The following is a 14,584-nucleotide window of genomic DNA, read 5'->3' as shown; positions in this document are numbered from 1 at the left end:
ATTTTTGACCCTTTTCTCTCTTGCTTCTCCTTCTGAGACTCCTATAATGCAAATGTTGGTATACTTTATGTTTCTGCAGAGGTCCCTTAAACTTTTCTCATTTTTTAAATTTGTTCATTTTGCTGTTCTTATTGGGTGCTTTCCACTATTCTATCTTCCAGATCACTTATGTGTTCTTCTGTATCACCTAGTCTATTGATTCCTTCTAGTGTGTTTTTCACTTCATTTGTTGTATTTTTCAGTTCTGACTGGTTCTTTTTTACACTTTCTAGTTCCTCATTAAAATTCTCACTGTGTTCATCTATTCTTTTCCCTAATTCAGTTAGCATTCTTATGACTCATGTTTTGAACTCTTTATCTAGTAGGTTATTTACTTTTGTTTCATTAGTTCTTTTTTCAGGGGTTTTCTCTTGTTTTGTCAATGGAAACAAATTTCTCTGCTTTTTATTTTGCTTAACTTTCTCTGTCTTTATAAAATTAGACATAATGAAAGAGTTACCTGTTGTGGTCTTGAAGGTGTGTCCTTGTGTGGGAGTGTCTCTATGCAGTCTGTGTGTGCCCAGAGGCTTTGGTGGAGGAGCTGGATCTGACATGAGCACAAGTTATGTCTTTACCCAGGCTGTGCTGGCAGCTATTACTTTGATGAGAGGTGGAGCTGGAGATGGAGGGGCTAGAACCAGAGCCAGCTATGATCTGGGACTTCTTTGCTTAGTGGCCAACAACCTACCGGGGGGGTGTGGGTCAGGTCCCAAGTTGCTGGAGCAGAAGCCCTGAAGTTTGAGTCCGAGCTGGCTCCATTCCTTCTAAGTGTGTGCTCTCCCTACTCCCAGCACCACAATGCTGGAGGAAGAGGGGCAGGTGCCGGGTGCATGGTGTGGGTCTGGGCGTGGGCTGTGCTGCCTGGCCAGTCACAGTCTGGGACACTTCTGATGCGCTGCCTCTGTAAGCACTAGTGATGGCTGCTCCCACCCTGTTCAGATGCTGTTCTGCATCTGGGTTGGCACAGTCCCTCATAATTGATCCCTCCTCTCGTGGCAGACTTTGCCCTAGTGTGGAGCTGCATTGTGAAGCAAGTGGGCATAGTGAACGCTTGGCTCAGGCTGGGGTGCTCACTGGAGTTGTCGTGGGAAACCGGCCAGAATCTCGTGCACTTTCACTCTTTTTTTCTGCCTTGTTTTGGGAGTAAGCAAGTGGGTGTGTGCTCTTCACTAGCAGGGTCTAGGTTTCTTACAGCCCTTCTGTTAGTCCCACTGGTTTTCTAACCAGCTAAGGGGACTCTTCTTCCTGATGTTGGACCCCAGGGCTTGGGCACCTAATATGTGGCTGGAACTGCTCACGCCCCAGGGAGGATCTCTGCCCTTGTAACCTCCCTCCCCATTCTGTGTCCCCTCCCAGGGGCATAGGTCCCAACCTGATCACTTCTCTTCCCTTCCTACCTGATTCTGTGTGGGTTTCTTATAGCCTTTGTTGTAGAAGAGCCTCTGTGTCAGTCTCATTAGTTTTCAGTGAGAATCACTCTAAATGTAGATGTATTATTGATGTGTTTTTTGGGGGGAGGTGAATTGTGTCCTCCTACTCCGCCATCTTGCTCTCTTCCATCTTTTTTTTTTTTTTTTTTTTTTTTTTTTTTTTGCGGTACGCGGGCCTCTCACTGTTGTGGCCTCTCTCGCTGCGGAGCACAGGCTCCGGAGGCACAGGCTCAGCGGCTATGGCTCACGGGCCCAGCCGCTCCGCGGCATGTGGGATCCTCCCGGACCAGGGCACGAACCCACGTCCCCTGCACCGGCAGGCAGACTCAACCACTGCGCCACCAGGGAAGCCCCCATCTATTTTTAATGTGAAACTTTCAGAGTCAATATATTTATTTCTAAACATATAAAAATGAATAAAAAGCAATGAGCTTATTTTGTTGGTCTCTTGGCAAACCTAGCAGACCTTCTATATTCAAACTGATGCTGTGTCCTTCCAAGATGTACAGTATCCTCAAATATTGTAGAACATTTTTTGGGGGAAAAAACCCTCCATATCCCATAGCATAGTCTTTGGAATCTTCTCAGGGAGGCCTTTGTTTCTTGAAGGTAAATTTGATTTTGGGAGACAGCTAAAAACTACTTGGCAGCAAATCTAGTGAATGAGGTGGTTGATCAAGCTGAAGAACGTCATTTTGGGTTCCAAACAAGGTTTGACTCTAGAGAAATGAGGTTGATTTTCTTGTATGTACATAAACTGGCTCGACAGCAATTCCAAAGGAGGACTTCCAAAATGTGTGGCCTTGGCAAGAAAAAAATTTCTCACCCCTGTTCACACACACACTCACACTCCCCCCCCACACACAGTGTATACTGCCTGGCCCAACGTCTAGACAAGTGAAATCAAAAGCCCTTGGAGTTTAGTTTAAAGAAGTCAGTTACACGAGTATGGGGTGGAAGAGACCTGGCCTGGCAGCCATTCTGGCAAAAACACGTGAGGGTTTCAGTTGGCCACAAGCTCATCGTTCATGAAGAGTGTGACGTGGCTTCTAAGTGTCTGCATTCTTGGACTGCTGTCTGGTGGAGGTCTTGTGCTCTGTGGGAACGTAAACACCCATGCTCCGTTCTGTGCCGGTGCAGGGGCACCATGAGCTCAGCTATGGTTATGACAGCGTAAGAGGACCACTGACCCACTGGAGCGTGGAACAGGGCTGAAGGAGCTGAGAAAACCAACCCAGGAGAGGCAAGAGTCAGTGATTGAAAATTATTGCTGAAGGACAGCTGTGCAAAAAGTGGTATCATCTTTTTTTTTTTTCTGGTTGCATTGGGTCTTCGTTGCTGCACACGGGCTTTCTCTAGTTGCGGCCAGCGGGAGCTACTCTTTTTTTTTTTTTTTTTCTGTGGTACGCGGGCCTCTCATCGCCGTGGCCTCTCCCGTTGCGGAGCACAGGCTCCGGACGCGCAGGCTCAGCGGCCACGGCTCACGGGCCCAGCCGCTCCGCGGCATGTGGGATCCTCCCGGACCGGGGCACGAACCCGCATCCCCTGCATCGGCAGGCGGACTCTCAACCACTGCATCACCAGGGAAGCCCTGGGGGGCTACTCTTCATTGCGGTGCTCAGGCTTCTCATTGCGGTGGCTTCTCTTATTGCAGAGCACAGGGCCTAGCGCGCATGGGCTTCAGTAGTTGTGGCATGCTGGCTTCAGTACTTGTGGCTCGCGGGCTCGAGTGCAGGCTCAGTAGTTGTGGCACACAGGCTTAGTTGCTCTGCGGCATGTGGGATCTTCCCAGACCAGGGATCGAACCCATGTGCCTTGCATTGGCAGGCAGATTCTTAACCACTGTGCCACCAGGGAAGTCCCAAAAGTGGTATCATCTTAATCTCATGTTGGTCTTTATGGAAGAGCCAAGACCAATGGGTGGAAATTATAGGAAGGCAGATTTAGGCTCAACCTACCAAAGATTCATTCATATTATAGAATTATACATTCAGTATCGTCTCATGTGTGTGAATATGCACCTAAAGAGAGAAAATGACTGGAAGGATTTCAATCAAATACTTAATAATAACTATGGGGTACGGAATGATGGGATAAATGTCATCTTTTAAACTTTATGTGATGATGTACTATTAGATTTTTATTACCTGTATATATTGCTTTTGAAAAAAACAAACTTTCTAAAAATTGTCGGTGTCCAGCAACCAAATAAACTGTTTTGCAACCTAGTGAGGGCCCAGCCTTAGGCACTAATCCAACACTGATTGTGGGATGAATTAGTGGGTCCTTTTCAGCCTAGGGATTCAGTATGTTGTTCTATGATTTAACCTTGTTCAAATACCAGAGTTGAGCTGGTGGAAGTTCACACGTGGATCCAACGAGAAAGGGGCCTGGAAACTCACAACAAGATGGGGCAACTTCCCAATTGCCAGGCCTATTCTAAGGACAATAGTCATCTTAACAAAATTCATGTAGGACGTTTAAATCAAAGGGTAGGATAAACACTTCAGAGGTGAAAAGCCACGAGCAACTAGCTGTGAAACTAGATTCTGAACTAGAAGAATAAATATAGAGGGATAGGAAGAGGCATGGATAAAATGCTAAAAGACAAAGGCCATTGAGGAAAAGTAAAATGTCAATTGGAGATGGTGGATTTTCCATGTTTCGTAAGTGTGAACGGTTATCCATTTTAATTCTAACCATTCAACTGAAGCCAGCAGGCCTTGGATATTATAGAGTCTTCTGCCCCGCATCACTCAGCCTGCATGGACCGTAGCTGGCAGTATACCAAGACCGCAGAAACGCTGGCTGGCTTGGGTCACGTTCCGGGAACTGAAGTATGTCAAATAGGACCTTAAGCTGGCGATGCCCTGAGAGGCACGTGGGAGCAGAACACGCATAACACCAGTGCTGGGCAGAGGGACTGGCACTTACTCCCTTTTGGGGCCAGTGGTGCCACAAAATGAGAGCAACGAAGAAACTAGACACCTTGACCTGATTCTCCACTTTACAAGAGGGAAACCGAAGAGGGGAAGTGAATGAGAAGGATGTGTAGAAACAGTCCCCTTCATCTCCCAGAAAGGAGAAATGGACTTTAAGACAGTGCCCTTCTGCTTGCAGGCATAAAACGTGATCTCAGGGTCACACATTATTTTGGCCACATTAAAAACCTTTCTGTAGAGCGACAGGGACGACGATTAGGCGGTAACGAGGCTTTCGAGACTTCTTCTGATCTGGTGGTGGTAGCCTGGCACACTCGAGTCCAAGGAACAAACCTTTGCCATATTTAGGTCTCATGAATCAAAGAACAAAGATTCTCACAAATCCCATTCAAATACAGAAATAATGTTTAAAAGACGAAGATAATGCCAGTTCAAGTCTTACCAACCGCTATAAATCATTGAAAGCATATTAACAGATACCACCGATCGTAGCCTCGACTTCAACAAAACCAACTGAAGGCAACACTTAACCAAACATTTCTAATTGGCATTTGCAAAAGTTTCTGCAAAGGATGAAAATGGCTATCGGGAACTTGTGCTCTGCAGGAGACCCTGATGAAAGTGTGTTGGAGACAGCTGGAGGGGAAAAGATAAGTTATAAGAAACTCCCCTGCCTGCTTCCCACAGGCTCACCTCCTGCCACCTCCTGCCACCGGGCAGAAACAGGAGCACCTGGCTGGGCCCGCCTCCCAGTATCAAAGGGGACATTCCAGTCCTTCCTTGACCTTGACTCATACTCTGGCCCTGTGCCTCAGCCCCTTCTCTCTCCTCCTCCTCCAGCTTTGCCCCTCTTTGCCCTCAGGTGGGAGTTGAGTTCCCACTCATTAGAGTCAACAGCGTTTCTGGTGACCCGACCTGGCAAGTGGGCAATAAGCCAGGCATTGGAAACAGTGGCAAGTCGGTCGTTCCTGAGGTTCTTTGGCAGCGGGACGTTCAAAGAGCAGCATCAGCTGCCGATGTTGGAATTAGTGTTGGTGTCGGACCTTCAGCTCCGTGAGAGCAGGGATCCAATCTGTTTAGTATCATCTCCAGCAGCTGGTACAATGCCTGACAGCCAACAGGTACACAAGGTCTAGTTGTGGAACAAACGACTGTTGAAGGAGCCCGTCTGAGGCCAAGAGCCGTGTTGCTTCCTATAAATCCTGGGTTTCCCGGTGACAACCTCTGCAACCTGACCCAGGGCAACTGCCGGCCCTGCCACGTGGCAGCCCCTGGAGAAGGGAGACGGGGAGCACAGAAGCTTGGGGAATTACTTTGCACTATTGGGGCTCCCCTCTCTGGGTCGGGGGAAGGAAGGATATTGTGCACATGATCCATACAGAGGATTTCTAGTCGGGCAAAACATTTTCAGCGAAGTGAAATTTGTAGAGAGAGATGGGGCACTTTCCTGAGATGCCTTTAGTTTCATAGGCCAGATACTCTACCCCGTTTGTAGATGGAGATTATGGAGTGGGTGTGTGTTGGGACGGACTGGCTTTGACTGGAGCTTGGAGCCAAGGCTGATACTCACCCAAAAGGTAGGCAGGGAGGGAGGGGGATTTTCTTATACTGAGTAGAAAGCTAGGTGAGGAGGGGGAAAGCATTGCATGGTCACCACGTACGTGGGCTGACAAAAAAAGACCCAATGCTGGGCTTCCCAGCATTGGGAAGGCGCAGGGGTTGAGAGTCTGCCTGCCGATGCAGGGGACGCGGGTTCGTGCCCCGGTCCGGGAAGATCCCACATGCCGCGGAGCGGCTGGGCCCGTGAGCCATGGCCGCTGAGCCTGCATGTCAGGAGCCTGTGCTCCGCAGCAGGAGAGGCCACAACAGTGAGAGGCCCGCGTACCGCCAAAAAAAAAAAAAAAAAGACCCAACACATTTTTATTTGAGCATTTATTTTTTTTTCCAAAGAAATCCATGCAAAGGGAAAGACAGAGAGAAAGACATGGTAACCATGTTCTAGCAGCCAAACATAGGAAAATAATTTGGCACAATCTGATTTTTTTTTTCATTGCAAAAGGACAATCTATACTACCACTAAAATTTACCGTCCTCATAAAGATACCATTTGATTTTCGAAAACGTAACTCATGGTTAGTCTTCTACTTAATGGCTGGAGGAGGTATATAAGATAAAAAAATAGAAAAAAAGAAAAAGGTGGTTCCCTTTATAGAGGGAGACCACAGGGTGCTGAAGGGCAGCACGTGTGCGGTGACCTTGGCAGTCAGTGCACCAGGAGGAAAGAGCACACCACGGAGATTGCCAAGCTGGTGAGAATCTTCATGGGGGAAGGGCCGTTCCCGAGGTTGTGAGAGGCAACTATCTCATTGTCCTGATTCACATGTTGCTTGCTTCCAGGAGCATCGTCCACGTCCAGATCATAAGCCAGTTCTGCCGAAAGAAAGGGAAGAATTTCAATACAGGCTTACCAACAGCCTCAGGTTTGCGCTCTTCACGGCCCAAGCGCTTGTCTGCGCTGCTGGGATGCCCCAGCTTTGATTTCCTTTCGTTGAAGGTAAGGCCGCCAGGAGATGGGAAGAAGACAGGGGTGTTGTGGGCGGGGCCCGCTCGAGGAAGATGGCTAGTGGTGCTCCTGCCAGAGATCCCACCAACAGGGAGAGAGCTGGCTTCTCCCCTCCCACCTTTGGCTCCACCCACAGCCCAGAGTGCACACTGGCCCTTTCCCATCTCCCACCTGGCAAGGCCATGCTTGAAGGTCATTTTCACCAGATCTCACAGGTATCCAAACGTAAGGTGCCATGTGGGTGACTACATGCGTGTCCTTGTGTGTATGTGTGTTGGTGGGAGAGGGGATGTGGTAGCCTCCCAGGGTACCTTTCCTGGGCCCTGCACCCCGTTCAGATTTTCCCCTGGGAGGCCTTGCCTTAGCGTTGATGATAGGGTAGTTTGCCATTGGAAGTTGTTTTATTTTTCTCAGAAATACTTCTTTTATCTATACGGTCTTTTCACCGCCCACCCCTAACACACATACCCACACCCACACAGGATATTGGGTTGGCCAAAAAGTTCGTTTGGGTTTTTCTGTAAGCGGAAAGACCCGAACTTTATGGCCAGCCCAATATAATGCATAGAATTATGCATTATATATGCATAGACTAAGGAAAGGCTAATGGGTAAGGGTCCTCTTTCTTCGACTGCCTACCGTTTATGAGATATGCTCATGATTCTGAAAAGAAATTGGGGTGTTGGGGTTGGCCTAACGCGGAAATCTCCCAGAGGGTAAATCTAAGTAGATAGTGGTTTGTCAGGAAATTAAAGACAGCTGGTCCTAGCCCAGGGCTCAGTTTCTCTTAGATTTGCTTTTCCAGATTTAGAGTTCAAATCTACTCCCTTGGCTTTTCTGGACTCAGTCACCAAAGTTTGTTTCTATTTCAGTAGCTTGTGAAGGTGATGTGATGTGAGTGACCTCAGCAGCCAACTGTCCTGTGGCCAATGGAGCCAGAAAGATCCCCTGGGGACATGGAGATGCATAGCAACAGGCACAGAGGAAGCGGATTCTGCAGAAGGAAGGAAGGAAGAGGAAGGAAGAGCTCCTCTTACAGGGGATGAAACACGCAGTAAGTCACAGGAAGAAAGTGTAAGGACTCAGCTGGTCCAGGATGTGTGCAGAGCAGGGCCCAGGACCACGGCTGCTGTGAGGCTGGCATTCCTTAGAGCAGGCAGCAAGGTCAAGGTGATCAAAGCCAGAGGATCTGATTACAGCCCACAACGCTACTTTCCAAAGGGCTAGTGCAGTTTATAATGCCACCAGCAATGATGAGGGAACCAATAAAAGATACTGTAGTCTGTATAAGATGATATCTCAAAGTTTCTTTAATTTGAGTGTATTTGATTACTAGTATAGATGAACTTTTGCTGTGTTTTAGTTCTCAATGAATAACAGTTCATATCCTTTGCCTTCTTACCTAATGCGTATTGATATTTTCCCTATTAATCTGAATATATATTTTACTGAGTCCTTTGCTTATCACATTTGATACAAGTAATTTTTCTATTTTGTTACTAACGATACTTATTTTTCATTGCTGTACAAGGAAATGATGTCCTAACTTTTAATATCTATGAATCTGACCACATTTTGCTCTTCTGAAGCTGAGAACGTGTTTCTTCTTGAGTGCTGATGATAATAGTGCAAATCAAAATTTCCAGGGAACCCTCTTACTGAGGGAAAGGTGAACCAGTAGACTAATATCCATTCCCTCTCCCCCCAGAATAAACAGATAGATACAAAGAAAATCAGAGAAAAAGAGCAATGGGCTACTTGGAAATCAGACCTCTTTCTCTGAAAGGTACGGTGCAGCGCGCACAGAGCAGGCCGAGGTCAGCTGTCAGTCGGCAAGGATAGTGCAGGCTTAGATCCCGATCAGATTTCACCAAAGTCGAGAACACATACGGCTGGATCTGTTGAAAGCCCAGCCTTGAGTCTCATGGCAACTTCTCAACTTAAATGAAGAGGAGGATTTTTCGGGCTGACCTGAATGAGAGCACTTTCAGCAGCGCCTTCAGATTCATTTTCCAGATATCCCCCTTGCCTAACATCAGGATTAAGCAAGCAACATCTACTAATGTGACCACTCAGCGCCTCCACTATTTACCTTGCTCTTCAAATAATCCATGAACACTACACAGTTTTGTCTACTCTAGCAGTTGTGGAAAACCCAGCAGTTACGTTAGATCCAGTAGTTTCTCATCTTATTGCCACCAAATACCTCTTTTATGTCTATCTATCTCTTGGAACCTATGTTTTGAAATTATAAAAATGACTACCAATTATTGAGTCCTCACTGTGTGCCAGGCACTGTGCTAAGCCCTTTATATACATGATCTCATGTAATCGAACCTTCTCAGTAATGTTGTGAAGTAGGTATTATAATTCCCATTTTACTGATGAGGAAGCTCAAGCTCTGGTTACTTCTTTTGCCTGTATTTACGCAGCTGGTAAGTGGCACAGGTGTTCTTTGAATGCAGGCCTGACTCTGAACCTCATATGGACCTATATCATAAACAAATTGAAAAATTTTGTACATATACCAAGTATACTGCAGTCAGTAAATAGTAATGGGTTCCTTCTTGAAAAAGAAATTGAGGAAAATATCCTGCCAAAGATAACTAACTAACTAAAGAACACGTGAAATAAAACAAAAAGACGACCTACAGACTGGGAGAAAATATTTGCAAATGATGTGATGGACAAGGGCTTAATTTCCCAGATATCCAAACAGCTCATACAACTCAACAACAAAAAAACAAACAACCCAATCAAAAAATAGGTGGAAGATCTAAATGGACATTTCTCCAAAGAAGACATAGATGGTTAAAAAGCCCATGAAAAGATGCTCAACATCACTAATTATTAGAAAAATGCAAATCAAAACTACAATGAGGTATCACCTCCCACCGGGAAAAATGGCCATCATCAAAAAAATCTAGAAACAATAAATGCTGGAGAGGGTGTGGAGAAAAGGGAACCCTCTTGCACTGCTGGTGGGAATGTAAACTGGTACAGCCACTATGGAGAACAGGATGGAGGTTCCTTAAAAAACTACAAATAGAACTACCATATGACCCAGCCATCCCACTACTGGGCATATACCCTGAGAAAACCATAATTCAAATAGAGTCATGTACCACAGTGTTCATTGCAGCTCTATTTACAATAGCCCAGAGATGGGAACAACCTAAGTGTCCATCATCGGATGAATGGATAAAGATGATGTGGTACATATATACAGTCGAATATTACTCAGCCATAAATAAGAATGAAATAATGCCATTTGCAGCAACATGGATGGACCTACAGATTGTCATACTAAGTCAGAGAAAGACAAATATCGTATGATATCGCTTATATGTGGAATGTTAAAAAATAGGGTACAAATGAACTTATCTGCAAAACAGAAATAGAGTTACAGATGTAGAAAATAAACTTATAGTTACCAGAGGGTTAAGAGGGCGGAGGGATAACTTGGGAGATTGGGACTGACATATACACACTACTATATATAAAATAGATAACTAATAGGGACCTGCTGTATAGCATAGGAACCTCTACTCAGTACTCTGTAATGGCCTATATGGGAAAAGAATCTAAGAAAGAGTATATATATGTATAACAGATTCCCTCTGGTGTACAGCAGAAACTAACACAACATTGTAAATCAACTGTACTCCAAGAAATTTTTTTTTTTTTTTTTTTTTTTTTTTTTGCGGTACGCGGGCCTCTCACTGTTGTGGCCTCTCCCATTGCGGAGCACAGGCTCCGGACGCACAGGCCCAGTGGCCATGGCTCACGGGCCTAGCCGCTCCACGGCATGTGGGATCCTCCCGGACTGCGGCACGAACCCGTGTCCCCTGCATCGGCAGGCGGACTCAACCACTGCGCCACCAGGGAAGCCCCGAAATTTTTTTTTTTAATTAAAAGAAATGAAGTAATGCCGTTTGTAGCAACATCGATGGACCTAGAGATTACCATACTAAATAAGTCAGAGAAATACAAATACCAATGATATCACTTATATGTGTGGAATCTAAAATATGACACAAATGAACCTATCTACAAAACAGACAGACTTGCAGACAGAGAACAGACTTGTGGTTGCCAAGGACGAGGGGGATGAGGGGAGGGATGGATTGGGAGTTTGGGGTTAGCAGATGCAAACTATTTATGTACAGAATGGATAAACAATAAGGTCTACTGTATAGCACAGGGCACTATACCCAATATGCTGTGATATGCCATAATGGAAAAGAATATTTAAAACTGTATATATGTGTATAACTGAATCACTTTGCTGTACAGCAGAAACTAACAACAGTATAAATCAACTGTACATCAAAAAAACATGAGAGGAAAAGGTCTGGAGCGGCCGAAGAGGCAAGAGACTTTTTCTTCCCGCTTTGTTTCCTGGTGCGCGAGGAGAGGGGATTAAGAGCGCTGCTTAAAGGAGCTCCAGAAACGGGCGCGAGCCGCGGCTAAAAGCGCGGACCCCAGAGACGGGCAGGAGACGCTAAGGCTGCTGCTGCCGCCACCAAGAAGCCTGTGTGCGAGCACAGGTCACTATCCACACCCCCCTTCCGGAACACTGTGCAGCCCGCCACTGCCAGGGTCCCGGGATCCAGGGACAACTTCCCCGGGAGAACGCACGGCGCGCCTCAGGCTGGTGCAACGTCACGCCGGCCTCTGCCGCTGCAGGCTTGCCCCGCACTCCGTGCCCCTCCCTCCCCCCGGCCTGAGTGAGCCAGAGCCCCCGAATCAGTGGCTCCTTTAACCCCATCCTGTCTGAGCGAAGAACAGAGGCCCTCCTGCGACCTACAGGCAGAGGCGGGGCCAAATCCAAAGCTGAGCCCCTGGGAGCTGTTGAGAACAAAGAAGAGAAAGGGAAATCTCTCCCAGCAGCCTCAGGAGCAGCAGAGTAAAGCTCCACAATCAACTTGATGTACCTGCATCTGTGGAATACCTGAATAGACAACGAATCATCCCAAATTGAGGAGGTGGACTTTGAGAGCAAGATTTATTATTTTTCCCCTTTTCCTCATTTTGTGAGTGTGTATGTGTATGCTTCTGTGTGAGATTGTGTCTGTATAGCTTTGCTTCCACCATTTGTCCTAGGGTTCTGTCTGTCCGTTTTATTATTTTTAATTTTTTTTCTTTTTTCTTAATAATTATTCTTTATTTTACTTTATTTTCTCTCTTTCTCTTTTCCTTCTTTCCTTCCTCCCACCGTCCCTCCCTCCCTCCTTTCTTTCCTTCTTTTCTTCCTTCCTTCCTTTCTTCTTCTTCTTCTACTAATTCTTTCTTTCTACTTTTTCTCCCTTTTATTCTGAGCCGTGTGGATGAAAGACTCTTGGTGCTGCAGCCAGGAGTCAGTGCTGTGCCTCTGAGGTGGGAGAGCCAACTTCAGGACACTGGTCCACCAGAGACCTCCCAGCTCCACATAACATCAAACAGCGAAAATCTCCCAGAGATCTCCATCTCAACACTAGCACCCAATGGCGAGAGCTCTCCCAGGTATCTCCGTCTCAAGGCTAATACCCAGATCCACTCAATAACCAACAAGCTCCAGTGCTAGACGCCCCATGCCAAACAACTAGCAAGACAGGAACACAACCCCACCCATTAACAGAGAGGCATCCTGAAATCATATTAAGGTCAGAGACACCCAGAAACACACTGCCGGATGCGGTCCTGCCCACAAGAAAGACAAGATCCAGCCTCATCCACCAGAAAACAGGCGCCAGTCCCCTCCACCAGGAAGCCTACACGACCCACTGAACCAACCTTAGCCACTGGGGGCAGACACCAAAAACAACGGGAACTATGAACCTGCAGCCTGCAAAAAGGAGACCCCAAACACAGTAAGATCAGCAAAATGAGAAGACAGAAAAACACACAGCAGATGAAGGAGCAAGGGAAAAAACCACCAGACCTAACCAATGAAGAAGAAATAGGCAGTCTACCTGAAAAAGAATTCACAGTAATGATAGTAAAGATGATCAAAAATCTTGGAAATAGAATGGAGAAAATACAAGAAATGTTGAACAAGGACCCAGAAGAACTAAACAGCAAACAATGATGAACAAAACAGGAACTGAAATTAAAAATTCTCTACAAGGAAACAATAGCAGAATAACTGAGGCAGAAGGACGGATAAGTGACCTGGAAGATAAAATACTGGAAATAACTACTGCAGAACAGAATAAAGAAAAAAGAATGAAGAGACTTCAGGACAGTCTCAGAGACCTCTGGGACAACATTGAACACACCAACATTCGAATTATAGGGGTCCCAGAAGAAGAAGAGAAAAAGAAGGACTGAGAAAATATTGGAAGAGATTGTAGTCGAAAACTTCCCTAATATGGGAAAGGAAATAGTTAATCAAGTCCAGGAAGCACAGAGAGTCCAATACAGGATAAATCCAAGGAGAAATACACCAAGATACATATTAATCAAACTGTCAAAAATTAAATACAAAGAAAACATATTAAAAGCAGCAAGGGAAAAACAACAAATAACACACAAGGGAATCCCCATAAGGTTAACAGCTGATCTTTCAGCAGAAACTCTGCAAGTCAGAAGGGACTGGCAGGACATATTTAAAGTGATGAAGGAGAAAAACCTACAACCAAGATTACTCTACCTAGCAAGGATATCATTCAGATTTGATGGAGAAATTAAATCCTTTACAGACAAGCAAACGCTGAGAGAGTTCAGCAGCACCAAACCAGCTTTACAACAAATGCTAAAGGAACTTCTCTAGGCAAGAAACACAATAGAAGGAAAAGACCTACAATAACGAACCCAAAACAATTTAGAAAATGGGAATAGGAACATACATATCGATAATTACTTTAAATGTAAATGCACTAAATGCTCCCACCAAAAGACACAGATTGGCTGACTGGATACAGAAACAAGACCCATATATATGCTGTCTACAAGAGACCCACTTCAGACCTAGAGACACATACAGACTGAAAGTAAGGGGATGGAAAAAGATATTCCATGCAAATGGAAACCAAAAGAAAGCTGGAGTAGCAACTCTCATATCAGACAAAATAGACTTTAAAATAAAAAGTATTAGAAGAGACAAAGAAGGACACTACATAATGATCAAGGGATCAATGCAAAAAGAAGATATAACAATTATAAATATTTATGCAGCCAACATAGGAGCACCTCAATACATAAGGCAAATACTAACAGCCATAAAAGGGGAAATTGCCAGTAACACATTCAGTGTAGGGGACTTTAACAACTCACTTTCACCAATGAACAGATCACCCAAAATGAAAATAAATAAGGAAACACAAGCTTTAAATGATACACTAAACAAGATGGACTTAACTGATATTTATAGGACATTCCATCCAAAAACAACAGAATACACATTCTTCTCAAGTGCTCATGGAACATTCTCCAGGATAGATCATATCTTGGGTCACAAATCAAGCCTTGGTAAATTTATGAAAATTGAAATTGTATAAAGTATCTTTTCTGACCACAAAGCTATGAGACTAGATATCAATTACAGGAAAAGATCTGTAAAAAAATACAAATGGAGGCTAAACAATACACTACTTAATAACGAAGTGATCACTGAAGAAATCAAAGAG

At 45.2% G+C, this 14,584-nt stretch overlaps 1 protein-coding gene across 5 annotated transcripts in view; it reads right to left on the bottom strand.

Moving 5' to 3' along the window:
- Positions 1-6,328: 6,328 nt before the first annotated feature.
- The window catches only part of GPC3 (glypican 3), a 444,369-nt gene continuing 436,113 nt past the window's right edge, over positions 6,329-14,584 (bottom strand). For all 5 annotated transcript variants that reach the window (XM_073799647.1, XM_073799648.1, XM_073799649.1 and 2 more), the window contains one exon: positions 6,329-6,841. In XM_073799647.1, coding sequence (XP_073655748.1) covers positions 6,675-6,841 — 167 coding nt within the window. In that variant the 3' untranslated portion in view covers positions 6,329-6,674. The remainder of the gene's footprint in view (positions 6,842-14,584) is intronic.

This window comes from Tursiops truncatus, chromosome X (assembly GCF_011762595.2).
Source record: "Tursiops truncatus isolate mTurTru1 chromosome X, mTurTru1.mat.Y, whole genome shotgun sequence".
NCBI lineage: Eukaryota > Metazoa > Chordata > Mammalia > Artiodactyla > Delphinidae > Tursiops > Tursiops truncatus.
Note: the sequence above shows the minus strand (reverse complement) of the source record. Positions and strands in the feature narration are given on the sequence as shown.